Source organism: Heterodontus francisci, chromosome 3 (genome assembly GCF_036365525.1).
Source record: "Heterodontus francisci isolate sHetFra1 chromosome 3, sHetFra1.hap1, whole genome shotgun sequence".
NCBI classification, from domain to species: domain Eukaryota; kingdom Metazoa; phylum Chordata; class Chondrichthyes; order Heterodontiformes; family Heterodontidae; genus Heterodontus; species Heterodontus francisci.
In genome coordinates this window covers 208,310,079-208,337,822 of record NC_090373.1, presented here as the reverse complement: position 1 = coordinate 208,337,822, position 27,744 = coordinate 208,310,079, and the positions used below count along the sequence as shown (strand labels likewise).

Genomic DNA, 27,744 nt, shown 5'->3' with positions numbered 1-27,744 from the left:
ATTAACTCTCTCCGTTCACTCATGAACCCTCTCCGTTCACTCATTAATCCACTCCATTCCCTCATTAACCCTCTCCATTCCCTCATTAATCCTCTCCATTCCCTCATTAACCCTCTCCATTCACTCATTAACTCTCTCCATTCCCTCATTAACCCTCTCCATTCACTCATTAACTCTCTCCATTCCCTCATTAACCCTCTCCATTCCCTCATTAATCCTCTCCATTCCCTCATTAACCCTCTCCATTCACTCATTAACTCTCTCCATTCCCTCATTAATCCTCTCCATTCACTCATTAATCCTCTCCATTCCCTCATTAACCCTCTCCATTCACTCATTAACTCTCTCCATTCCCTCATTAACCCTCTCCATTCACTCATTAACTCTCTCCATTCCCTCATTAACCCTCTCCATTCCCTCATTAATCCTCTCCATTCCCTCATTAACCCTCTCCATTCACTCATTAACTCTCTCCATTCCCTCATTAATCCTCTCCATTCCCTCATTAACCCTCTCCATTCCCTCATTAATCCACTCCATTCACTCATTAACTCTCTCCGTTCACTCATTAATCCTCTCCATTCCCACATTAATCCTCTCCATTCCCTCATTAATCCACTCCATTCCCTCATAAACCCTCTCCATTCCCGCATTAATCTTCTCCATTCCCTCATGAACCCTCTCCATTCACTCATTAACCCTCTCCATTCCCTCATTAATCCTTTCCATTCCCTCATAAACCCTCTCCATTCCCTCATTTATCCTCTCCATTCCCTCATTAGCCCTCTCCGCTCCATCATTAATCCACTCCATTCCCTCATTAATCCTCTCCATTCCCTCATTAATCCACTCCATTCCCTCATTAACCCGCTCTATTCCTTCATGAACCCTCTCCATTCCCTCATTAATCCTCTCCATTCCCTCATTAGCCCTCTCCGCTCCATCATGAACCCTCTCCATTCCCTCATTAATCCTCTCCATTCCCTCATTAATCCTCTCCATTCCCTCATTAGCCCTCTCCGCTCCATCATGAACCCTCTCCATTCCCTCATTAATCCTCTCCATTCCCTCATGAACCCTCTCCATTCCCTCATTAATCCTCTCCATTCCCTCATTTATCCTCTCCATTCCCTCATTAACCCGCTCCATTCCCTCATGAACCCTCTCCATTCCCTCATTAATCATCTCCATTCCCTCATTAACCCGCTCTATTCCCTCATGAACCCTCTCCATTCCCTCATTAATCCTCTCCATTCCCTCATGAACCCTCTCCATTCCCTCATTAATCCTCTCCATTCCCTCATTTATCCTCTCCATTCCCTCATTAACCCGCTCCATTCCCTCATGAACCCTCTCCATTCCCTCATTAATCATCTCCATTCCCTCATTAACCCGCTCTATTCCCTCATGAACCCTCTCCATTCCCTCATTAATCCATTCCATTCCCTCATTAATCCTCTCCATTTCCTCACTAATCCACTCCATTCCCTCATTAGCCCTCTCCGCTCCATCATTAACCCTCTCCATTCCCTCATGAACCCTCTCCATTCCCTCATTAATCATCTCCATTCCCTCATTAACCCGCTCTATTCCCTCATGAACCCTCTCCATTCCCTCATTAATCATCTCCATTCCCTCATTAATCCTCTCCATTCCCTCATTAACCCGCTCCATTCCCTCATGAACCCTCTCCATTCCCTCATTAATCCTCTCCATTCCCTCATTAATCCTCTCCATTCCCTCATTAACCCGCTCCATTCCCTCATGAACCCGCTCCATTCCCTCATGAACCCTCTCCATTCCCTCATTAACCCGCTCCATTCCCTCATGAACCCTCTCCATTCCCTCATGAACCCTCTCCATTCCCTCATTAATTCTCTCCGTTCAAAGAGTCGTACAGCATAGCAACAGGCCCTTCGGCCCACCGCTTCCATGCCGACCATAATGCCTATCGATACTAATCCCACCTGCCTGCATTAATTCCATATCCCTCTATGCCTTGCTCATTCAAATACCTGTCCAGATGCCTCTTAAATGTCGCTACTGTTCCTGCCTCCACCACCTCCTCAGGCAGATCATTCCAGATACCCACTATTCTTTGTGTGAAAAATATATCCCATTGATCCCCTTTAAATCGCCTCCCTCTCACCTTAAATCTATGCCCTCTAGTTTTAGTCACCCCTACCACAGGAAACAGACTCTGGCTATCTACTCTATCTATGCCTCTTACAATTTTATATACCTCTATCATGTCCCCTGTCAGCCTCCTTCTCTCCAGGGAAAACAGACCCAGCCCAGTTTTGCATTGCTAGATCTGTTCGAAATCTATCCCATTTAGCACGGTGATAGTGCCACACAACACGATGGAGGGTATCCTCAATGTGAAGGTGGGACTTTGTCTCCACAAGGACTGTGCGGTGGTCACTCCTACCAATACTGTCATGGACAGATGCATCTGCAACAGGCAGACTGGTGAGGACGAGGTCAAGTATGTTTTTCCCTCTTGTTCATTCCCTCGCCACCTGCTGCAGACCCAGTCCAGCAGCTATGTCCTTTAGGACTCGGCCAGCTCCGTCAGTAGTGGTGCTACCGAGCCACTCTTGGCGATGGACATTGAAGTCCCCCACCCAGAGTACATTCTGTGCCCTTGCCACGCTCAGTGCTTCCTCCAAGTGGTGTTCAACATGGTGGAGTACTGAGCCGTCAGCTGAGGGAGGGCGGTAGGTGGTAATCAGTAGGAGGTTTCTTTGCCCATGTTTGACCTGATGCCATGAGACTTCATGGGGTCTGGAGTCGATGTTGAGGACTCCGAGGACAACTCCCTCCTGATTGTATACCACTGTGCCACCACCTGTATTGGGTCTGTCCTGCCGGTGGGACAGGACATAACCGGGGATGATGATGGTGGTGTCTGGGACATTGTCTGTAAGGTATGATTCCGTGAGTATGACTATGTCAGGCTGTTGCTTGAGTAGTCTGTGGGACATTTCTCCCAACTTTGGCACAAGCCCCCAGATGTTAGTAAGGAGGACTTTGCAGGGTCGACAGGGCTGGGTTTACTGTTGTCATTTCCGGTGCCTAGGTCGATGCCGAGTGGTCCGTTCGGTTTCATTCGGTTTTATTGATTTTGTAGCGGTTTGGTACAACTGAGTGGCTTGCTAGGCCATTTCAGAGGGCATGTAAGAGTAAACCACATTGCTGTGGGCCTGGAGTCACATGTAGGCCAGACCAGGTAAGGACAGCAGATTTCCTTCCCTAAAGGACATTAGTGAACAAAGAGCAGTACAGCACAGGAACAGGCCATTCGGCCCTCCAAGCCTGCGCCGATCTTGATGCCTGCCTAAACTAAAACCTTCTGCACTTCTGGGGTCCGTATCCCTCTATTCCCTTCCTATTCATATATTTGTCAAGATGTCTCTTAAACGTCGCGATCGTATCTGCTTCCACCACCGCCCCTGGCAGCAAGTTCCAGGCACTCACCACCCTCTGTGTAAAAACCTTGCCTCGCACATCCCCTCTAAATTTTGCCCCTCGCACCTTAAACCTATGTCCCCTAGTAACTGACTCTTCCACCCTGGGAAAAAGCTTCTGACTATCCACTCTGTCCATGCCGCTCATAACTTTGTAAACCTCTATCATGTCGCCTCTCCACCTCCGTCGTTCCAGTGAAAACAATCGGAGTTTATCCAGATGAACCAGATTGGTTTTTACAACAATCGACAATGGTTTCATGGTCATCATTACTGAGACAATTCCAGATTTATTAATTGAATTTAAATTCCACTATTTGCTGCGAAATAAGCCTGGGTCTCTGGGTTATTAGTCTAGTGAATTATCACTTCATCACCACCTCCTCTCATTAACCTAGGGTGAATGCTGTCCAGATCGGGTGACTTTGCTACTTATGAGGACTGATAACATTTTAAGTACATCCACTTTATTTTTTTGTCTTACCCAATATTGCTGCTGTCTCTGCCTTTACTGCTACATTGGTAGTATCCTCTTCTCCAGTAAAGACAGGTGCAAAGTACTCATTTAGTACCTCTGCCTCCATACAAAGATCTCCTTTGGCTCCTTAAATGGCCCCACACTTCATTTGACTATTCTTTTATTATTTAAGAGTTTTTAAAAGAGCTTTGTGCTCCTTATTAAATTAGCCTGTTTCCCCTTTTTTGATCTCATACAGTCATAGAATAGTTCCAGCACAGAAGGAAGTCATTCGGCCCATGGTGTCCTTGCTGGCTCTCTGTACTGCAACTCACCTCGTCCCACTCCCCCTGCCTTTTCCCTGTAGCCCTGCAGTTTTTTTTCTCTTCAATAGCTTATTCAATCCCCTTTTGAAATTAGCAATTGAATCTGCCTCCGACCACACACTAAGGCAGTGTAGTCCAAACCCAAACCACTCACTGCGCAAAAAGTTTTTCCTCATGTTGCAGTTGGTCTCCTCTGTGCTGGAACCAGCAGGGACAGGATGGGCCGAATGGTCTCCTCTGTGCAGGAACCAGCAGGTACAGGATGGGCTGAATGGTCTCCTCTGTGCAGGAACCAGCAGGGACAGGATGGGCCAAATGGTCTCGTCTGTGCTGGAACCAGCAGGGACAGGATGAGCCGAATGGCCTCGTCTGTGCTGGAACCAGCAGGGACAGGATGGGCCGAATGGTCTCGTCTGTGCTGGAACCAGCAGGGACAGGATGGGCCGAATGGTCTCGTCTGTGCTGGAACCAGCAGGGACAGGATGGGCCGAATGGTCTCCTCTGTGCTGGAACCAGCAGGGACAGGATGGGCCGAATGGTCTCCTCCATGCTGGAACCAGCAGGGACAGGATGGGTCCAATGGTCTCCTCTGTGTTGGAAGCAGCAGGGACAGGATGGGCCGAATGGTCTCCTCTGTGCTGGAACCAGCAGGGACAGGATGGGCCGAATGGTCTCCTCTGTGTTGGAACCAGCAGGGACAGGATGGGCCAAATGGTCACCTCTGTGTTGGAACCAGCAGGGACAGGATGGGCCAAATGGTCTCCTCTGTGTTGGAACCAGCAGGGACAGGATGGGCCGAATGGTCTCCTCTGTGCTGGAACCAGCAGGGACAGGATGGGCCGAATAGTCTCCTCTGTTCTGGAACCAGCAGGGACAGGATGGGCCGAATGGTCTCCTCTGTGTTGGAACCAGCAACACAAGATGGGCCGAATGGTCGCCTCTGTGTTGGAACCAGCAGGGACAAGATGGGCCGAATGGTCTCCTCTGTGTTGGAACCAGCAGGGACAGGATGGGCCGAATGGTCTTCTCTGTGTTGGAACCAGCAGGGACAGGATGGGCCGAATGGTCTCCTCTGTGTTGGAACCAGCAGGGACAGGATGGGCCGAATGGTCTCCTCTGTGTTGGAACCAGCAGGGACAAGATGGGCCGAATGGTCTCCTCTGTGTTGGAACCCGCAGGGACAAGATGGGCCGAATGGTCTCCTCTGTGTTGGAACCAGCAGGGACAGGATGGGCCGAATGGTCTCCTCTGTGTTGGAACCAGCAGGGACAGGATGGGCCGAATGGTCTCCTCTGTGTTGGAACCAGCAGGGACAGGATGGGCCGAATGGTCTCCTCTGTGTTGGAACCAGCAGGGACAAGATGGGCCGAATGGTCTCCTCTGTGTTGGAACCAGCAGGGACAGGATGGGCCGAATGGTCTCCTCTGTGTTGGAACCAGCAGGGACAAGATGGGCCGAATGGCCTCCTCTGTGTTGGAACCAGCAGGGACAGGATGGGCCGAATGGTCTCCTCTGTGTTGGAACCAGCAGGGACAGGATGGGCCGAATGGTCTCCTCTGTGCCAGAGGATCTGATCCTGTCCTGGGAAGTTTCTCTCTCTCTCTCTCTGTGAGTCATCACATTACTTTGTCCTTTGATTGGCTGATTAGCCGGGTGGGAGTATCCTGTTTCCTGACAGGCTCTTCCCAGAAGGAGTGTGTGGATTGGTGGTTGCACTGCACTGTCACTATCGCAGTTGGTCATTGGCTGGTCTTGCCGCAGGCTGATCCACTGAGATTGGTTGTTGCTCCGGCTGTTTAGTGTCATGCCGTGTGATTGGTTATTGCTCCGGCTGTTTAGTGTCGCGCCGTGTGATTGGTTGTTGGTGGCGGTGCTGGTTTTCTGGGACAGTGAGAGGCCTGAGGAGCGAGGTCGGGCCTGTGCGACAATGACCTACATCCACAACTGGGAGGAGTTTGTCAGAGCGGCTGAGAAACTGTGCCTTACCGAGCCCATGAAGGTACTGCAGAGCTGTGCGGCGGTGTGGTGACTGAGCCCGCGATGTCCCCCCCGATATCCACCCGATATCCACCAGATGTCCCCCCCACCCGATATCCACCAGATGTCCCCCCCACCCGATATCCACCAGATGTCCCCCCCACCCGATATCCACCAGATGTCCCCCCCACCCGATATCCACCAGATGTCCCCCCCACCCGATATCCACCAGATGTCCCCCCCACCCGATATCCACCAGATGTCCCCCCCCACCCGATATCCACCAGATGTCCCCCCCACCCGATATCCACCAGATGTCCCCCCCACCCGATATCCACCAGATGTCCCCCCCACCCGATATCCACCAGATGTCCCCCCCACCCGATATCCACCAGATGTCCCCCCCACCCGATATCCACCAGATGTCCCCCCCACCCGATATCCACCAGATGTCCCCCCCACCCGATATCCACCAGATGTCCCCCCCACCCGATATCCACCAGATGTCCCCCCCACCCGATATCCACCAGATGTCCCCCCCACCCGATATCCACCAGATGTCCCCCCCACCCGATATCCACCAGATGTCCCCCCCACCCGATATCCACCAGATGTCCCCCCCACCCGATATCCACCAGATGTCCCCCCCACCCCGATATCCACCCGATATCCCCCCCCACCGATATCCACCAGATGTCCCCCCCACCCGATATCCACCCGATATCCCCCCCCCGATATCCACCAGATGTCCCCCCCACCCGATATCCACCAGATGTCCCCCCCACCCGATATCCACCAGATGTCCCCCCCACCCGATATCCACCAGATGTCCCCCCCACCCGATATCCACCAGATGTCCCCCCCACCCGATATCCACCAGATGTCCCCCCCACCCGATATCCACCAGATGTCCCCCCCACCCGATATCCACCAGATGTCCCCCCCACCCGATATCCACCAGATGTCCCCCCCACCCGATATCCACCAGATGTCCCCCCCACCCGATATCCACCAGATGTCCCCCCCACCCGATATCCACCAGATGTCCCCCCCACCCGATATCCACCAGATGTCCCCCCCACCCGATATCCACCAGATGTCCCCCCCACCCGATATCCACCAGATGTCCCCCCCACCCCGATATCCACCAGATGTCCCCCCCACCCGATATCCACCAGATGTCCCCCCCACCCGATATCCACCAGATGTCCCCCCCACCCGATATCCACCAGATGTCCCCCCCACCCGATATCCACCAGATGTCCCCCCCACCCGATATCCACCAGATGTCCCCCCCACCCGATATCCACCAGATGTCCCCCCCACCCGATATCCACCAGATGTCCCCCCCCACCCGATATCCACCAGATGTCCCCCCCACCCCGATATCCACCAGATGTCCCCCCCACCCCGATATCCACCAGATGTCCCCCCCACCCCGATATCCACCAGATGTCCCCCCCACCCGATATCCACCAGATGTCCCACCCGATATCCACCAGATGTCCCCCCCACCCGATATCCACCAGATGTCCCCCAAACCCGATATCCACCAGATGTCCCCCAAACCCGATATCCACCAGATGTCCCCCCCACCCGATATCCACCAGATGTCCCCCCCACCCGATATCCACCAGATGTCCCCCCCACCCGATATCCACCAGATGTCCCCCCCACCCGATATCCACCAGATGTCCCCCCCACCCGATATCCACCAGATGTCCCCCCCACCCGATATCCACCAGATGTCCCCCCCACCCGATATCCACCAGATGTCCCCCCCACCCGATATCCACCAGATGTCCCCCCCACCCGATATCCACCAGATGTCCCCCCCACCCGATATCCACCAGATGTCCCCCCCACCCGATATCCACCAGATGTCCCCCCCACCCGATATCCACCAGATGTCCCCCCCACCCGATATCCACCAGATGTCCCCCCCACCCGATATCCACCAGATGTCCCCCCCCACCCGATATCCACCAGATGTCCCCCCCACCCGATATCCACCAGAGGCCCCCCCCACCCGATATCCACCAGATGTCCCCCCCCACCCGATATCCACCAGATGTCCCCCCCCACCCGATATCCACCAGATGTCCCCCCCCACCCGATATCCACCAGATGTCCCCCCCCACCCGATATCCACCAGATGTCCCCCCCCACCCGATATCCACCAGATGTCCCCCCCACCCGATATCCACCAGATGTCCCCCCCACCCGATATCCACCATATGTCCCCCCCACCCGATATCCACCAGATGTCCCCCCCACCCGATATCCACCAGATGTCCCCCCCACCCGATATCCACCAGATGTCCCCCCCACCCCGATATCCACCAGATGTCCCCCCCACCCCGATATCCACCAGATGTCCCCCCCACCCCGATATCCACCAGATGTCCACATATAGACCAGACCAGGCAGGGACAGCAGATTACCTTCCCGAAAGGACATGAGTGAACCACGTGAGGTTTGATGACAATTGACAATGGTTTCATGGCCATCATTAGACCAGCTTTTAATTCCAGACTTTTTTTTCAACTAATTGAATTCAAATTCTACTGTCGTGTGGTGAGATTTGAATCCATGCCCAAGAGGGTCTCTGCCGCCCCTTTCCTCCACATCCGCCCCGCCCCTTTCCTCCACATCCGCCCCGCCCCTTTCCTCCACATCCGCCCCCCCCCTTTCCTCCACATCCGCCCCCCCCTTTCCTCCACATCCGCCCCCCCCTTTCCTCCACATCCGCCCCCCCCTTTCCTCCACATCCGCCCCCCCCTTTCCTCCACATCCGCCCCCCCCTTTCCTCCACATCCGCCCCCCCCTTTCCTCCACATCCGCCCCCCCCTTTCCTCCACATCCGCCCCCCCCTTTCCTCCACATCCGCCCCCCCCTTTCCTCCACATCCGCCCCCCCCTTTCCTCCACATCCGCCCCCCCCTTTCCTCCACATCCGCCCCCCCCTTTCCTCCACATCCGCCCCCCCCTTTCCTCCACATCCGCCCCCCCCTTTCCTCCACATCCGCCCCCCCCTTTCCTCCACATCCGCCCCCCCCTTTCCTCCACATCCGCCCCCCCCTTTCCTCCACATCCGCCCCCCCCTTTCCTCCACATCCGCCCCCCCCTTTCCTCCACATCCGCCCCCCCCTTTCCTCCACATCCGCCCCCCCCTTTCCTCCACATCCGCCCCCCCCTTTCCTCCACATCCGCCCCCCCCTTTCCTCCACATCCGCCCCCCCCTTTCCTCCACATCCGCCCCCCCCTTTCCTCCACATCCGCCCCCCCCTTTCCTCCACATCCGCCCCCCCCTTTCCTCCACATCCGCCCCCCCCTTTCCTCCACATCCGCCCCCCCCTTTCCTCCACATCCGCCCCCCCCTTTCCTCCACATCCGCCCCCCCCTTTCCTCCACATCCGCCCCCCCCTTTCCTCCACATCCGCCCCCCCCTTTCCTCCACATCCGCCCCCCCCTTTCCTCCACATCCGCCCCCCCCTTTCCTCCACATCCGCCCCCCCCTTTCCTCCACATCCGCCCCCCCCTTTCCTCCACATCCGCCCCCCCCTTTCCTCCACATCCGCCCCCCCCTTTCCTCCACATCCGCCCCCCCCTTTCCTCCACATCCGCCCCCCCCTTTCCTCCACATCCGCCCCCCCCTTTCCTCCACATCCGCCCCCCCCTTTCCTCCACATCCGCCCCCCCTTTCCTCCACATCCGCCCCCCCCTTTCCTCCACATCCGCCCCCCCCCTTTCCTCCACATCCGCCCCCCCCCTTTCCTCCACATCCGCCCCCCCCCTTTCCTCCACATCCGCCCCCCCCCTTTCCTCCACATCCGCCCCCCCCCTTTCCTCCACATCCGCCCCCCCCTTTCCTCCACATCCGCCCCCCCCCTTTCCTCCACATCCGCCCCCCCCTTTCCTCCACATCCGCCCCCCCCTTATTAACTGGATATCACCCCTGATATCAAACTGTCTCAGCATACCACCCCCATAAATCTAACACCAGCCCTGCAAACTGCCTGGTTCCCGACTCTCAACCCAGTGTCATTGCAGATATCGCCCTCCCCTGACATGTCTCTCTTCCCCCCCCCCCCACCCCGACCCCACCCTGCTACCCCCCTTCCCCTCCCCCCTCATCGTCCCTTTCCTCCCCCCCCTTCCCCTCCCGCATCATCGTCCCTTTCCTCCCCCCACTTCCCCTCCCCCCCCCATCATCGTCCCTTTCCTCCCCCCCTTCCCCTCCCCCCTCATCGTCCCTTTCCTCCCCCCCCTTCCCCTCCCCCCCCATCATCGTCCCTTTCCTCCCCCCCCTTCCCCTCCCCCCCCTCATCGTCCCTTTCCTCCCCCCCTTCCCCTCCCCCCTCATCGTCCCTTTCCTCCCCCCCCTTCCCCTCCCCCCCTCATCGTCCCTTTCCTCCCCCCCCTTCCCCTCCCCCCCTCATCGTCCCTTTCCTCCCCCCCTTCCCCTCCCCCCCTCATCGTCCCTTTCCTCCCCCCCCTTCCCCTCCCCCCCACATCGTCCCTTTCCTCCCCCCCCTTCCCCTCCCCCCCTCATCGTCCCTTTCCTCCCCCCCCTTCCCCTCCCCCCCTCATCGTCCCTTTCCTCCCCCCCCTTCCCCTCCCCCCCTCATCGTCCCTTTCCTCCCCCCCCTTCCCCTCCCCCCCCATCATCGTCCCTTTCCTCTCCCAACTTCCCCTCCCCGCATCATCGTCCCTTCCCCTCCCCCCCCTCATCGTCCCTTTCCTCCCCCCCTTCCCCTCCCCCCCTCATCGTCCCTTTCCTCCCCCCCCTTCCCCTCCCGCATCATCGTCCCTTTCCTCCCCCCCTTCCCCTCCCCCCATCATCGTCCCTTTCCTCCCCCCCTTCCCCTCCCCCCATCATCGTCCCTTTCCTCAACACCTTCCCCTCCCCCCATCATCGTCCCTTTCCTCAACACCTTCCCCTCCCCCCATCATCGTCCCTTTCCTCCCCCTCTTCCCCTCCCCCCATCATAGTCCCTTTCCTCCCCCCCCTTCCCCTCCCCCCATCATCGTCCCTTTCCTCCCCCCCCTTCCCCTCCCCCCATCATCGTCCCTTTCCTCCCCCCCCTTCCCCTCCCCCCATCATCGTCCCTTTCCTCCCCCCCCCTTCCCCTCCCCCCATCATCGTCCCTTTCCTCCCTCCCCTTCCCCACCCCGCATCATCGTCCCTTTCCTCCCCCTTCCCCTCCCCCCATCATCGTCCCTTTCCTCCCCCCCTTCCCATCCCCCCATCATCGTCCCTTTCCTCCCCCCCCTTCCCCTCCCCCCATCATCGTCCCTTTCCTCCCCCCCTTCCCCTCCCCGCATCATCGTCCCTTTCCTCCCCCCCCTTCCCCTCCCCCCATCATCGTCCCTTTCCTCCCCCCCTTCCCCTCCCCCCATCATCGTCCCTTTCCTCCCCCCCTTCCCCTCCCCGCATCATCGTCCCTTTCCTCCCCCCCCTTCCCCTCCCCCCATCATCGTCCCTTTCCTCCCCCCCCTTCCCCTCCCCCCATCATCGTCCCTTTCCTCCCCCTCTTCCCCTCCCCCCATCATCGTCCCTTTCCTCCCCCTCTTCCCCTCCCCCCATCATCGTCCCTTTCCTCCCCCCCTTCCCCTCCCCCCATCATCATCCCTTTCCTCCCCCCTTCCCCTCCCCCCATCATCATCCCTTTCCTCCCCCCTTCCCCTCCCCGCATCATCGTCCCTTTCCTCCCCCCCCTTCCCCTCCCCCCATCATCGTCCCTTTCCTCCCCCCCTTCCCCTCCCCGCATCATCGTCCCTTTCCTCAACACCTTCCCCTCCCCGCATCATCGTCCCTTTCCTCCCCCCCCTTCCCCTCCCCGCATCATCGTCCCTTTCCTCCCCCCTTCCCCTCCCCGCATCATCGTCCCTTTCCTCCCCCCCTTCCCCTCCCCCCATCATCATCCCTTTCCTCCCCCCCTTCCCCTCCCCCCATCATCGTCCCTTTCCTCCCCCCTTCCCCTCCCCCCATCATCATCCCTTTCCTCCCCCCCTTCCCCTCCCCCCATCATCGTCCCTTTCCTCCCCTCTTCCCCACCCCGCATCATCGTCCCTTTCCTCAACACCTTCCCCTCCCCCCATCATCGTCCCTTTCCTCCCCCCCTTCCCCTCCCCGCATCATCGTCCCTTTCCTCCCCCCCTTCCCCTCCCCCCATCATCGTCCCTTTCCTCCCCTCTTCCCCACCCCGCATCATCGTCCCTTTCCTCCCCCCCTTCCCCTCCCCCCCCATCATCGTCCCTTTCCTCCCCCCCTTCCCCTCCCCCCATCATCGTCCCTTTCCTCCCTCCCCTTCCCCTCCCCCCATCATCGTCCCTTTCCTCCCCCCCTTCCCCACCCCCCATCATCGTCCCTTTCCTCCCCCTTCCCCTCCCCGCATCATCGTCCCTTTCCTCCCTCCCCTTCCCCTCCCCCCATCATCGTCCCTTTCCTCCCCCCCTTCCCCACCCCCCATCATCGTCCCTTTCCTCCCCCTTCCCCTCCCCCCATCATCGTCCCTTTCCTCCCCTCTTCCCCACCCCGCATCATCGTCCCTTTCCTCCCCCCCTTCCCCTCCCCCCATCATCGTCCCTTTCCTCCCTCCCCTTCCCCTCCCCCCATCATCGTCCCTTTCCTCCCCCCCTTCCCCACCCCCCATCATCGTCCCTTTCCTCCCCCTTCCCCTCCCCGCATCATCGTCCCTTTCCTCCCCTCTTCCCCTCCCCCCATCATCGTCCCTTTCCTCCCCCCCCTTCCCCTCCCCCCATCATCGTCCCTTTCCTCCCCCCCTTCCCCTCCCCCCATCATCGTCCCTTTCCTCCCCCCCCCTTCCCCTCCCGCATCATCGTCCCTTTCCTCCCCCCCTTCCCCACCCCCCATCATCGTCCCTTTCCTCCCCCTTCCCCTCCCCGCATCATCGTCCCTTTCCTCCCCTCTTCCCCTCCCCCCATCATCGTCCCTTTCCTCCCCCCCCTTCCCCTCCCCCCATCATCGTCCCTTTCCTCCCCCCCCTTCCCCTCCCCCCATCATCGTCCCTTTCCTCCCCCCCTTCCCCTCCCCCCATCATCGTCCCTTTCCTCCCCCTTCCCCACCCCCCATCATCGTCCCTTTCCTCCCCCCCTTCCCCTCCCCCCATCATCGTCCCTTTCCTCCCCCCCCTTCCCCTCCCCCCATCATCGTCCCTTTCCTCCCCCCCCCTTCCCCTCCCCCCATCATCGTCCCTTTCCTCCCCCCCTTCCCCTCCCCCCATCATCGTCCCTTTCCTCCCCCTTCCCCTCTCCCCGCATCATCGTCCCTTTCCTCCCCCCCTTCCCCTCCCCGCATCATCGTCCCTTTCCTCCCCTCTTCCCCTCCCCCCATCATCGTCCCTTTCCTCCCCCCCTTCCCCTCCCCCCATCATCGTCCCTTTCCTCCCCCTTCCCCTCCCCGCATCATCGTCCCTTTCCTCCCCCCCTTCCCCTCCCCCCCATCATCGTCCCTTTCCTCCCCTCTTCCCCTCCCCGCATCATCGTCCCTTTCCTCCCCTCTTCCCCTCCCCCCATCATCGTCCCTTTCCTCCCCCCCTTCCCCTCCCCGCATCATCGTCCCTTTCCTCCCCTCTTCCCATCCCCCCATCATCGTCCCTTTCCTCAACACCTTCCCCTCCCCCCATCATCGTCCCTTTCCTCCCCCTCTCCCCTCCCCCCATCATCGTCCCTTTCCTCCCTCTTCCCCTCCCCCCATCATCGTCCCTTTCCTCCCCCTCTTCCCCTCCCCCCATCATCGTCCCTTTCCTCCCTCCCCTTCCCCTCCCCCCATCATCGTCCCTTTCCTCCCCCCCTTCCCCACCCCCCATCATCGTCCCTTTCCTCCCCCCCTTCCCCTCCCCCCATCATCGTCCCTTTCCTCCCCCCCCTTCCCTTCCCCCCATCATCGTCCCTTTCCTCCCCCCCTTCCCCTCCCCCCATCATCGTCCCTTTCCTCCCCCTTCCCCTCCCCCCATCATCGTCCCTTTCCTCCCCCCCTTCCCCTCCCCGCATCATCGTCCCTTTCCTCCCCTCTTCCCCTCCCCCCATCATCGTCCCTTTCCTCCCCCCCTTCCCCTCCCCCCATCATCGTCCCTTTCCTCCCCCTTCCCCCTCCCCGCATCATCGTCCCTTTCCTCCCCCCCTTCCCCTCCCCCCATCATCGTCCCTTTCCTCCCCTCTTCCCCTCCCCGCATCATCGTCCCTTTCCTCCCCTCTTCCCCTCCCCCCATCATCGTCCCTTTCCTCCCCCCCTTCCCCTCCCCGCATCATCGTCCCTTTCCTCCCCCTTCCCCTCCCCGCATCATCGTCCCTTTCCTCCCTCTTCCCCTCCCCCCATCATCGTCCCTTTCCTCCCTCTTCCCCTCCCCCCATCATCGTCCCTTTCCTCCCTCCCCTTCCCCTCCCCCCCATCATCGTCCCTTTCCTCCCCCTCTTCCCCTCCCCCCATCATCGTCCCTTTCCTCCCCCTTCCCCTCCCCGCATCATCGTCCCTTTCCTCCCTCCCCTTCCCCTCCCCCCCATCATCGTCCCTTTCCTCAACACCTTCCCCTCCCCCATCATCGTCCCTTTCCTCCCCCCACTTCCCCTCCCCCCCATCATCGTCCCTTTCCTCCCCCCCTTCCCCTCCCCCCATCATCGTCCCTTTCCTCCCCCCCCTTCCCCTCCCCCCATCATCATCCCTTTCCTCCCCCCCTTCCCCTCCCCCCATCATCGTCCCTTTCCTCCCCCCTTCCCCTCCCCCATCATCATCCCTTTCCTCCCCCCCTTCCCCTCCCCCCTCATCGTCCCTTTCCTCCCCTCTTCCCCACCCCGCATCATCGTCCCTTTCCTCAACACCTTCCCCTCCCCCCATCATCGTCCCTTTCCTCCCCCCCTTCCCCTCCCCCCATCATCGTCCCTTTCCTCAACACCTTCCCCTCCCCCCATCATCGTCCCTTTCCTCCCCCCCTTCCCCTCCCCCCATCATCATCCCTTTCCTCCCCCCCTTCCCCTCCCCCCATCATCGTCCCTTTCCTCCCCTCTTCCCCACCCCGCATCATCGTCCCTTTCCTCCCCCCTTCCCCTCCCCCCATCATCGTCCCTTTCCTCCCCTCTTCCCCACCCCCGCATCATCGTCCCTTTCCTCCCCCCTTCCCCTCCCCCCATCATCGTCCCTTTCCTCCCCCCCTTCCCCTCCCCCCATCATCGTCCCTTTCCTCCCTCCCCTTCCCCTCCCCGCATCATCGTCCCTTTCCTCCCCTCTTCCCCTCCCCGCATCATCGTCCCTTTCCTCCCCCCCCTTCCCCTCCCCCCATCATCGTCCCTTTCCTCCCCCCCTTCCCCTCCCCGCATCATCGTCCCTTTCCTCCCCTCTTCCCCTCCCCGCATCATCGTCCCTTTCCTCCCCCCCCTTCCCCTCCCCGCATCATCGTCCCTTTCCTCCCCTCTTCCCCTCCCCGCATCATCGTCCCCTTTCCTCCCCCCCCTTCCCCTCCCCCCATCATCGTCCCTTTCCTCCCCCCCTTCCCCTCCCCGCATCATCGTCCCTTTCCTCCCCCCCTTCCCCTCCCCCCATCATCGTCCCTTTCCTCCCCCTTCCCCTCCCCCCATCATCGTCCCTTTCCTCCCCCCCCTTCCCCTCCCCCCATCATCGTCCCTTTCCTCCCCCTTCCCCTCCCCGCATCATCGTCCCTTTCCTCCCCTCTTCCCCTCCCCCCATCATCGTCCCTTTCCTCCCCCTTCCCCTCCCCGCATCATCGTCCCTTTCCTCCCCTCTTCCCCTCCCCCCATCATCGTCCCTTTCCTCCCTCCCCTTCCCCACCCCGCATCATCGTCCCTTTCCTCCCCCTCTTCCCCTCCCCCCATCATCGTCCCTTTCCTCCCCCCCTTCCCCACCCCGCATCATCGTCCCTTTCCTCCCTCTTCCCCTCCCCCCATCATCGTCCCTTTCCTCCCCCCCTTCCCCTCCCCGCATCATCGTCCCTTTCCTCCCCCCCTTCCCCACCCCCCATCATCGTCCCTTTCCTCCCCCTTCCCCTCCCCGCATCATCGTCCCTTTCCTCCCCTCTTCCCCTCCCCCCATCATCGTCCCTTTCCTCCCCCTTCCCCTCCCCGCATCATCGTCCCTTTCCTCCCCTCTTCCCCTCCCCCCATCATCGTCCCTTTCCTCCCCCCCTTCCCCTCCCCCCATCATCGTCCCTTTCCTCCCCCTTCCCCTCCCCCCATCATCGTCCCTTTCCTCCCCCCCTTCCCATCCCCCCATCATCGTCCCTTTCCTCAACACCTTCCCCTCCCCCCATCATCGTCCCTTTCCTCCCTCCCCTTCCCCACCCCGCATCATCGTCCCTTTCCTCCCTCTTCCCCTCCCCCCATCATCGTCCCTTTCCTCCCCCTCTTCCCCTCCCCCCATCATCGTCCCTTTCCTCAACACCTTCCCCTCCCCCCATCATCGTCCCTTTCCTCCCTCCCCTTCCCCACCCCGCATCATCGTCCCTTTCCTCCCTCTTCCCCTCCCCCCATCATCGTCCCTTTCCTCCCTCCCTTCCCCTCCCCCCCATCATCGTCCCTTTCCTCCCCCTCTTCCCCTCCCCCCATCATCGTCCCTTTCCTCCCTCTTCCCCTCCCCCATCATCGTCCCTTTCCTCCCTCCCCTTCCCCTCCCCCCATCATCGTCCCTTTCCTCCCTCCCCTTCCCCTCCCCCCCATCATCGTCCCTTTCCTCAACACCTTCCCCTCCCCCCCATCATCGTCCCTTTCCTCAACACCTTCCCCTCCCCGCATCATCGTCCCTTTCCTCCCCCCCTTCCCCTCCCCCCATCATCGTCCCTTTCCTCCCCCCACTTCCCCTCCCCCCATCATCGTCCCTTTCCTCCCCCCACTTCCCCTCCCCCCATCATCGTCCCTTTCCTCCCCCCCTTCCCCTCCCCCCATCATCGTCCCTTTCCTCCCCCCCTTCCCCTCCCCCCATCATCGTCCCTTTCCTCCCCCTTCCCCTCCCCCCATCATCGTCCCTTTCCTCCCCCTTCCCCTCCCCGCATCATCGTCCCTTTCCTCCCCCCCTTCCCCTCCCCCCATCATCGTCCCTTTCCTCCCCCCACTTCCCCTCCCCCCATCATCGTCCCTTTCCTCCCCCCCTTCCCCTCCCCCCATCATCGTCCCTTTCCTCCCCCCCTTCCCCTCCCCCCATCATCGTCCCTTTCCTCCCCCCCCTTCCCCTCCCCCCATCATCGTCCCTTTCCTCCCCCTTCCCCTCCCCCCATCATCGTCCCTTTCCTCCCCCCCTTCCCCTCCCCCCATCATCGTCCCTTTCCTCCCCCCACTTCCCCTCCCCCCATCATCGTCCCTTTCCTCCCCCCCCTTCCCCTCCCCCCATCATCGTCCCTTTCCTCCCCCCCTTCCCCTCCCCCCATCATCGTCCCTTTCCTCCCCCCCTTCCCCTCCCCGCATCATCGTCCCTTTCCTCCCCCCCTTCCCCTCCCCGCATCATCGTCCCTTTCCTCCCCCCCTTCCCCTCCCCCCATCATCGTCCCTTTCCTCCCCCCTTCCCCTCCCCCCATCATCGTCCCTTTCCTCCCCCCTTCCCCTCCCCCCATCATCGTCCCTTTCCTCCCCCTTCCCCTCCCCCCATCATCGTCCCTTTCCTCCCCCCCTTCCCCTCCCCCCATCATCGGCCCTTTCCTCCCCCCCCCATCATCGTCCCTTTCCTCCCCGCATCGTCATCCCTTTCCTCCCCACATCATCGTCCCTTTCTTCCCCTCCCCCCATCATCGTCCCTTTCCTCCCCCCTGCCCCTCCCCGCATCATCGGCCCTTTCCTCCCGCCCCATCATCGTCCCTTTCCACCGCATCATCGTCCCTTTCCTCCCCCCGTTCCCCTCCCCCCATCATCGTCCCTTACCTCCCCCCCTTCCCCTCCCCCCATCATCGTCCCTTACCTCCCCCCCTTCCCCTCCCCGCATCATCGTCCCTATCCTCCCCCCCCCCCCCCTCCCCCCCGCGAAGTGTCTCTTCCTCCCCCACCCCCCGCCCCCAGTCGAGGTAGCTGTTGTTACTCTTGTGCCTGGCTGCTCACTCTCCTTCTGTTTCAGGTACGGGTGGTGATTAAGTATCGACACTGTGCTGGCCTTCTCTCAATGAAGGTGACTGATGATGTGATGGTGAGTATTCCTGGTTCTGCTGTTGCTTTCCAGCTGACACTGGTTACTGCTCCAACTCTGCCTTTCTGGTGACCCTGTCCAGAGGGTGTGGATTCTTTCTGAAGGTGGAGTGCGTGGTGACGTACAGTAACTAGAAAGTCGAGTGTCCACTGAGTTTAGACAAATGGCAGTGGTGAAGGCTGACAACACCAGACGTCTGTCCTCCCATCCTTCCTCATCTAATCTCAATGTAACCCTCTCCTCCCATCCTTCCTCATCTAATCTCAATGTAACCCTCTCCTCCCATCCTTCCTCATCTAATCTCAATGTAACCCTCTCCTCCCATCCTTCCTCATATACTCTCAGTGTAACCCTCTCCTCCCATCCTTCCTCATATACTCTCAGTGTAACCCGCTCCTCCCATCCTTCCTCATCTACTCTCAGTGTAACCCTCTCCTCCCATCCTTCCTCATCTAATCTCAATGTAACCCTCTCCTCCCATCCTTCCTCATCTAATCCCAGTGTAACCCTCTCCTCCATCCTTCCTCATCTAATCCCAGTGTAACCCTCTCCTCCCATCCTTCCTCATCTAATCCCAGTGTAACCCTCTCCTCCCATCCTTCCTCATCTAATCCCAGTGTAACCCTCTCCTCCCATCCTTCCTCATCTAATCTCAATGTAACCTTCTCCTCCCATCCTTCCTCATCTAATCCCAGTGTAACCCTCTCCTCCCATCCTTCCTCATCTAATCCCAGTGTAACCCTCTCCTCCCATCCTTCCTCATCTAATCCCAGTGTAACCCTCTCCTCCCATCCTTCCTCATCTAATCCCAGTGTAACCCTCTCCTCCCATCCTTCCTCATCTAATCCCAGTGTAACCCTCTCCTCCCATCCTTCCTCATCTAATCCCAGTGTAACCCTCTCCTCCCATCCTTCCTCATCTAATCCCAGTGTAACCCTCTCCTCCCATCCTTCCTCATCTAATCCCAGTGTAACCCTCTCCTCCCATCCTTCCTCATCTAATCTCAGTGTAACCCTCTCCTCCCATCCTTCCTCATCTAATCCCAGTGTAACCCTCTCCTCCCATCCTTCCTCATCTAATCCGAGTGTAACCCTCTCCTCCCATCCTTCCTCATCTAATCCCAGTGTAACCCTCTCCTCCCATCCTTCCTCATCTAATCTCAGTGCAACCCTCTCCTCCCATCCTTCCTTATCTAATCCGAGTGTAACCCTCTCCTCCCATCCTTCCTCATCTAATCTCAGTGTAACCCTCTCCTCCCATCCTTCCTCATCGAATTCCGAGTGTAACCCTCTCCTCCCATCCTTCCTCATCTAATCCCAGTGTAACCCTCTCCTCCCATCCTTCCTCATCTAATCTCAGTGTAACCCTCTCCTCCCATCCTTCCTCATCTAATCCCAGTGTAACCCTCTCCTCCCATCCTTCCTCATCTAATCCCAGTGTAACCCTCTCCTCCCATCCTTCCTCATCTAATCTCAGTGTAACCCTCTCCTCCCATCCTTCCTCATCTAATCTCAGTGCAACCCTCTCCTCCCATCCTTCCTCATCTAATCCCAGTGTAACCCTCTCCTCGCATCCTTCCTCATCTAATCCCAGTGTAACCCTCTCCTCCCATCCTTCCTCATCCAATCCCAGTGTAACCCTCTCCTCCCATCCTTCCTCATCGAATCTCAGTGTAACCCTCTCCTCCCATCCTTCCTCATCTAATCTCAATGTAACCCTCTCCTCCCATCCTTCCTCATCTAATCTCAGTGTAACCCTCTCCTCCCATCCTTCCTCATCTAATCTCAGTGTAACCCTCTCCTCCCATCCTTCCTCATCTACTCTCAGTGTAACCCTCTCCTCCCGTCCTTCCTCATCTAATCCCAGTGTAACCCTCTCCTCCCGTCCTTCCTCATCTACTCTCAGTGTAACCCTCTCCTCCCGTCCTTCCTCATCTAATCCCAGTGTAACCCTCTCCTCCCGTCCTTCCTCATCTAATCCCAGTGTAACCCTCTCCTCCCGTCCTTCCTCATCTAATCCCAGTGTAACCCTCTCCTCCCGTCCTTCCTCATCTAATCTCAGTGTAACCCTCTCCTCCCATCCTTCCTCATCTAATCTCAGTGTAACCCTCTCCTCCCATCCTTCCTCATCTAATCTCAGTGTAACCCTCTCCTCCCGTCCTTCCTCATCTAATCTCAGTGTAACCCTCTCCTCCCGTCCTTCCTCATCTAATCTCAGTGTAACCCTCTCCTCCCATCCTTCCTCATCTAATCCCAGTGTAACCCTCTCCTCCCGTCCTTCCTCATCTAATCCCAGTGTAACCCTCTCCTCCCGTCCTTCCTCATCTAATCTCAGTGTAACCCTCTCCTCCCGTCCTTCCTCATCTAATCTCAATGTAACCCTCTCCTCCCGTCCTTCCTCATCTAATCTCAATGTAACCCTCTCCTCCCATCCTTCCTCATCTAATCTCAATGTAACCCTCTCCTCCCATCCTTCCTCATCTAATCTCAATGTAACCCTCTCCTCCCGTCCTTCCTCATCTAATCTCAGTGTAACCCTCTCCTCCCGTCCTTCCTCATCTAATCTCAGTGTAACCCTCTCCTCCCGTCCTTCCTCATCTAATCTCAGTGTAATCCTCTCCTCCCGTCCTTCCTCATCTACTCTCAGTGTAACCCTCTCCTCCCGTCCTTCCTCATCTAATCCCAGTGTAACCCTCTCCTCCCGTCCTTCCTCATCTAATCCCAGTGTAACCCTCTCCTCCCGTCCTTCCTCATCTAATCCCAGTGTAACCCTCTCCTCCCGTCCTTCCTCATCTAATCTCAGTGTAACCCTCTCCTCCCATCCTTCCTCATCTAATCCCAGTGTAACCCTCTCCTCCCATCCTTCCTCATCTAATCCCAGTGTAACCCTCTCCTCCCATCCTTCCTCATCTAATCCCAGTGTAACCCTCTCCTCCCATCCTTCCTCATCTAATCCCAGTGTAACCCTCTCCTCCCATCCTTCCTCATCTAATCCCAGTGTAACCCTCTCCTCCCATCCTTCCTCATCTAATCCCAGTGTAACCCTCTCCTCCCATCCTTCCTCATCTAATCCCAGTGTAACCCTCTCCTCCCATCCTTCCTCATCTAATCCCAGTGTAACCCTCTCCTCCCATCCTTCCTCATCTAATCTCAGTGTAACCCTCTCCTCCCATCCTTCCTCATCTAATCTCAATGTAACCTTCTCCTCCCATCCTTCCTCATCTAATCCGAGTGTAACCCTCTCCTCCCATCCTTCCTCATCTAATCCCAGTGTAACCCTCTCCTCCCATCCTTCCTCATCTAATCTCAGTGCAACCCTCTCCTCCCATCCTTCCTCATCTAATCCGAGTGTAACCCTCTCCTCCCATCCTTCCTCATCTAATCTCAGTGTAACCCTCTCCTCCCATCCTTCCTCATCGAATCCGAGTGTAACCCTCTCCTCCCATCCTTCCTCATCTAATCCCAGTGTAACCCTCTCCTCCCATCCTTCCTCATCTAATCCCAGTGTAACCCTCTCCTCGCATCCTTTCTCATCTAATCCCAGTGTAACCCTCTCCTCCCATCCTTCCTCATCTAATCCCAGTGTAACCCTCTCCTCCCATCCTTCCTCATCTAATCTCAGTGTAACCCTCTCCTCCCATCCTTCCTCATCTAATCTCAATGTAACCTTCTCCTCCCATCCTTCCTCATCTAATCCGAGTGTAACCCTCTCCTCCCATCCTTCCTCATCGAATCCGAGTGTAACCCTCTCCTCCCATCCTTCCTCATCTAATCCCAGTGTAACCCTCTCCTCCCATCCTTCCTCATCTAATCCCAGTGTAACCCTCTCCTCCCATCCTTCCTCATCTAATCCCAGTGTAACCCTCTCCTCCCATCCTTCCTCATCTAATCTCAGTGTAACCCTCTCCTCCCATCCTTCCTCATCTAATCTCAGTGCAACCCTCTCCTCCCATCCTTCCTCATCTAATCCCAGTGTAACCCTCTCCTCGCATCCTTCCTCATCTAATCCCAGTGTAACCCTCTCCTCCCATCCTTCCTCATCCAATCCCAGTGTAACCCTCTCCTCCCATCCTTCCTCATCGAATCTCAGTGTAACCCTCTCCTCCCATCCTTCCTCATCTAATCTCAATGTAACCCTCTCCTCCCATCCTTCCTCATCTAATCTCAGTGTAACCCTCTCCTCCCATCCTTCCTCATCTACTCTCAGTGTAACCCTCTCCTCCCATCCTTCCTCATCTAATCTCAGTGTAACCCTCTCCTCCCATCCTTCCTCATCTAATCCCAGTGTAACCCTCTCCTCCCATCCTTCCTCATCTAATCTCAGTGTAACCCTCTCCTCCCATCCTTCCTCATCTAATCCCAGTGTAACCCTCTCCTCCCATCCTTCCTCATCTAATCTCAGTGTAACCCTCTCCTCCCATCCTTCCTCATCTAATCTCAGTGTAACCCTCTCCTCCCGTCCTTCCTCATCTAATCTCAGTGTAACCCTCTCCTCCCGTCCTTCCTCATCTAATCTCAGTGTAACCCTCTCCTCCCGTCCTTCCTCATCTACTCTCAGTGTAACCCTCTCCTCCCGTCCTTCCTCATCTAATCCCAGTGTAACCCTCTCCTCCCGTCCTTCCTCATCTAATCCCAGTGTAACCCTCTCCTCCCGTCCTTCCTCATCTAATCCCAGTGTAACCCTCTCCTCCCGTCCTTCCTCATCTAATCTCAGTGTAACCCTCTCCTCCCATCCTTCCTCATCTAATCTCAGTGTAACCCTCTCCTCCCATCCTTCCTCATCTAATCTCAGTGTAACCCTCTCCTCCCGTCCTTCCTCATCTAATCTCAGTGTAACCCTCTCCTCCCGTCCTTCCTCATCTAATCTCAGTGTAACCCTCTTCTCCCTTCCTTCCTCATCTAATCTCAGTGTAACCCTCTCCTCCCATCCTTCCTCATCTAATCTCAATGTAACCCTCTCCTCCCATCCTTCCTCATCTAATCTCAATGTAACCCTCTCCTCCCGTCCTTCCTCATCTAATCTCAGTGTAACCCTCTCCTCCCGTCCTTCCTCATCTAATCTCAGTGTAACCCTCTCCTCCCGTCCTTCCTCATCTAATCTCAGTGTAACCCTCTCCTCCCGTCCTTCCTCATCTACTCTCAGTGTAACCCTCTCCTCCCGTCCTTCCTCATCTAATCCCAGTGTAACCCTCTCCTCCCGTCCTTCCTCATCTAATCCCAGTGTAACCCTCTCCTCCCGTCCTTCCTCATCTAATCCCAGTGTAACCCTCTCCTCCCGTCCTTCCTCATCTAATCTCAGTGTAACCCTCTCCTCCCATCCTTCCTCATCTAATCCCAGTGTAACCCTCTCCTCCCATCCTTCCTCATCTAATCTCAGTGTAACCCTCTCCTCCCATCCTTCCTCATCTAATCTCAGTGTAACCCTCTCCTCCCATCCTTCCTCATCTAATCCCAGTGTAACCCTCTCCTCCCATCCTTCCTCATCTAATCCCAGTGTAACCCTCTCCTCCCATCCTTCCTCATCTAATCCCAGTGTAACCCTCTCCTCCCATCCTTCCTCATCTAATCTCAGTGTAACCCTCTCCTCCCATCCTTCCTCATCTAATCTCAGTGTAACCCTCTCCTCCCATCCTTCCTCATCTAATCCCAGTGTAACCCACTCCTCCCATCCTTCCTCATCTAATCCCAGTGTAACCCTCTCCTCCCATCCTTCCTCATCTAATCCCAGTGTAACCCTCTCCTCCCATCCTTCCTCATGCTTATCCAGCCTGCTGTGAAATACTGTTCACCTTGATTACTGTCTGTATAAATTATTTTTTTCTTGAATTCCTGATTGGACAGTTTGACTACCTTGTATTGAAGACCTCCAGTTCAGCTCTTTCCCGCAGGTGGAAACGTTATGTGTCTACTTAATCAAAGGCTTTTATTATTATAATTTATTCTAATCTATTCGGTCACCCCTCAGCTGCCTTTTTTCTGGTGAATAGTGACACAGCCTATCCATTCATTTCTCCTCTATAATACGGTGACCAGAACTGTACGCAGTTCTGCAAGTTTGGTCTAAACAAGGTTCCATACAAGTTTAACTAAACTTCTGTATTTTCCATCAGTCGTTCTGGAATGGGTTGCAGTTTCCTTGAGTTACCTCATACTGCCAAGTGTGGATGCTGTCTCCCTGGCTGCATTCACTGAGCTAGAAACACTCTCAATGATATCTGACAGTCTTAGAGAAATTCTATTCAACTTGTATTGACTGCACACTGTGCATCGTTCTGCTTTCTATATCATGAAAAGGGTATCGAGGCACTGCTGAAGGGTGGTGCCAGATCTGAGAGGTTATAGTTATCAGGAAAGATTGAACAGGCTGTAGCTCTTTTTCTGACAGCTGATGGAGGACTTGGAGATTAGAAAAGGGTTTAATAAGGTCTTGGTCATTTATTCGGCCCATCGAGTCCATGTCAGCTATCCAGTGAGTCCCACTCCCCCTCTCGATCCCCGTGGTCCTGCAAGTCTATTTCCTTCAAGTGGCCATCCAATTTCTTTTTGAAATCATTGTCTCCCCTTCCACCACTCTTGTGGTCAGTGAGTTCCAGGTCATTACCACCCGCTGTGTAAAAACGTGCTTCCTCATATTCCCGCTTCGTCTTTTACACAAAATCTTCAATCTCTATGTCCCTGAGTCTGAGTACTATTTGTTCATGGGAAGAGTTTTTCCTTGTCTAACATATCTAAGCCTGTCATAATCTTGTACACTTCTATTAAAGCTCTCCTCAATCTCCTTTGTTCAAATGAGAAAAAACACAGCTTTTCCAACGTAACCTTGGAACTAAAATCCTCCATCCCTTGGAATCATTCTGGTTAAACTCCTCTGCAGCCTCTCAATGACCCTCACATCCTTCCTGAAGTGTGGTGACCAGAACTGGACACAATACTCCAGTTGGGGCCTAACCAGAGCTTGATAAAGGTTCAGCATAACTTCCCTGCTTTTGCACTTAGTGCCTCTGTTAATGAAGCCTAAGATCCCATTTGCTTTACTAACATTAATATTTCCTGCCATCTTCAAAAATCGATGCACATGCACCCCCAGGTCCCTCTGTTCATGTACACTCTTTAGAGTTGTGCCATTAAGTCTATATTGTCTCTCCCTCTTCCTTCTGCCAAAATGCATCACCTCGCACTTGTCAGTATTAATTTCATCTGCCACCTCTCTGCCCATCCTGCTGGCCTATCCTGTTGCAAATGTTTTTTTTAAATTAATTTGTGGGATGTAGGCGTCACTGGCTATGCCAGCATTTCTTGCCCATCCCTAATTGACCTTGAACTGCCTGGCTTGCTCAGCCATTTCAGAGGGCATTTTAAGAGTCAACCACATTGCTGTTCACATCATCCTCACTGTTTGCCACATCCCCCAAGTTTGGTGTCATCTGCAAATTTTGAGATTCTTACTCTGTATTCCAAGATCCAAGTAATTTATATATAACAAAAGAGCGATGGTCCCAGCACTGACGCTTGGTGATTATCACTGTCTACTGTCCTTCAGTCTGAAAAACAACCATTTACCATGACTCACTGTTTTCTGTCTTTAAGCTATTTGTTTTGTCCAATTTGGACACTGACCCTCCTATTCCATGAGCCTCAATTTTGTTAATCAGCCTTGTATTTGGTATTGTATAAAACGCTTTCTTAAAATCCATCTAAACAGCATCCACTTCACTCCCCTCATCAACCTTCTCTATTACTTCATCCAAAAATTAGATTAAACAAGCATGATCTGCCTTTTACAAATCTGTGCCAGTTCTCCTTTATAACTCAATCCTTTCCAAGTGCCTCTTGATTTTTTTCTCTGATTATTGTTTCTAAAACCTTACTCACCAGTGCTGTACACGTAGACAAAATGTTTCCACTTGAGACTAATTGAAAGATCAATATAAATATACGAGTCACTAATAAATCCAGTGGGGAATTCAGGGAAAACATCCTTCCTCAGAGTGTAGTGGAACTTACAACCACAGGGAGTAGTTGTGGAAAATACTATAGATGCATTTATATAAACATGTGGGCGAGAGGTGTAGATGGATATGTTGCTGGGGTGAGATGAAGTTAAGTGTGAGGAGGCTTGTGTGGATCATGAACACTGGCCTGTTTTTGTGCTGTCCACTGTGCAGTGTTGACTGTGGTCATAAAGTTATACAGCACAGAAACAGGCCCTTTGGCCCATCGTGTCTGTGCCGGCCATCAAGCACCTAACTATTGTAATCCCATTTTCCGTAGCCTTGTATGCTATGGTGTTTCAAGTGCTCGTCTAAATACTACTTAAATGTTGAGGGTTCCTGCCTCTACTGTCTCTTCAGGCAGTGTGTTCCAGATTCCAACACCCTCTGAGTGAAAAAATTTTCCTCAAATCCCCTCGAAACCTCCTGTCCCTTACCTTAAATCTATGCCCCCTGGTTATTGACCCTGTTACAGCTCTACATGGGCATTCATTGCATTCTCTCTCTTTCCCTTTCTCCCTCCCTCTTTCTTTCTTCCCCCACCTCCGCACACTCCGCAGTGCCTGCAGTACAAGACGGACCAAGCTCAGGATGTCAAGAAGTTTGAGAAATTCCAGAACCAGTTGATGCGTCTCATGGTTTCTCGGGAATCTCGCAGCAACTTGATGGAGATGGACTAAAAGATCAGAGCTTGCTGCCAAACCCACTTCTGGAGGGAACAAAGAACTTTCCTTGTGTGAATAAAACATTGGAACGACAAGTTTGAAAGACTTGTCCAGGTTTTGAAGGAGGGAGGGGGTGTGTGTGGGTATCATGGAGAATGTGGTCTAATGCTGGAGACTGGAGGTGAAGTTCCGCTGAGGAGGCTGTGGTGGGGACCGTGAGTTTATTGGAACTTTGAATGAACTCCTGCAATTGGATGGAACAGGAGCACTACGGCCAGCTGGGCTGAGGCCTCTGTGAATCCTGGTCATATATCGTGTTATGTATCTGCAGTCAAGGCAAACTCCTTTTCCCTTGCATAATCCTTCAGTGTTTGAGGTTCCTGGGGAAAGCTGCCAGTTCGTGTAGGAACTGGGTGCTAAAATAAATGATCCTTGGCTGAATTTGCCTCATCTTTCATTTTGTCTGCAAACAGAGCCCTGCACTTTATCCCTGCTGATGAGTAGCTTGTGGGTCTCATTTAGCAACTTTACTCTCTCTCCTGGATCTTTCTCTTATCAGGGAATGTTGACTTGGTTCAGTCAGCAGTGCTTCTTCCTGGGACTTTGAGCCAGCCAGAACTTGGAGTGCTAGGTTCACTTTCCCGGCCATTTGATTTTATATATAATAAAAACAAGAAATGCAGGAAATCCTCAGCAGGTCGGTCAGCATCTGTGGCGA

General features: G+C 55.9%; 2 protein-coding genes across 2 annotated transcripts; one reads left to right on the top strand and one right to left on the bottom strand.

The window, feature by feature from the left end:
• Nucleotides 1-687: 687 nt before the first annotated feature.
• LOC137367181 (golgin subfamily A member 6-like protein 22) lies at nt 688-1,863 on the bottom strand. Its single transcript, XM_068028617.1, has one exon. The coding sequence runs from the start codon at nt 1,861-1,863 to the stop codon at nt 688-690; it is 1,176 nt and encodes a 391-aa protein (XP_067884718.1).
• A 4,186-nt stretch (nt 1,864-6,049) lies between these two features.
• On the top strand, nt 6,050-27,467 carry srp9 (signal recognition particle 9). The gene is made up of 3 exons (XM_068019790.1): nt 6,050-6,252; nt 18,303-18,371; nt 26,922-27,467. The coding sequence occupies exons 1-3, from the start codon at nt 6,058-6,060 to the stop codon at nt 27,039-27,041; spliced, it is 384 nt and encodes a 127-aa protein (XP_067875891.1). The 5' UTR covers nt 6,050-6,057; the 3' UTR covers nt 27,042-27,467.
• The last annotated feature ends 277 nt before the right edge of the window (nt 27,468-27,744 follow it).

Bases quoted from the DNA above. Each gene is read 5' to 3' on its own strand.
- LOC137367181 (XM_068028617.1), bottom strand. From the start codon at position 1,863: ATGGAGAGGGTTCATGAGGGAATGGAGAGGGTTCATGAGGGAATGGAG.
- srp9 (XM_068019790.1), top strand. From the start codon at position 6,058: ATGCCGTGTGATTGGTTATTGCTCCGGCTGTTTAGTGTCGCGCCGTGT. The intron at 6,253-18,302 runs GTACTGCAGAGC...CTTCTGTTTCAG, and splicing joins GCCTTACCGAGCCCATGAAG to GTACGGGTGGTGATTAAGTA. The intron at 18,372-26,921 runs GTGAGTATTCCT...CACACTCCGCAG, and splicing joins AGGTGACTGATGATGTGATG to TGCCTGCAGTACAAGACGGA.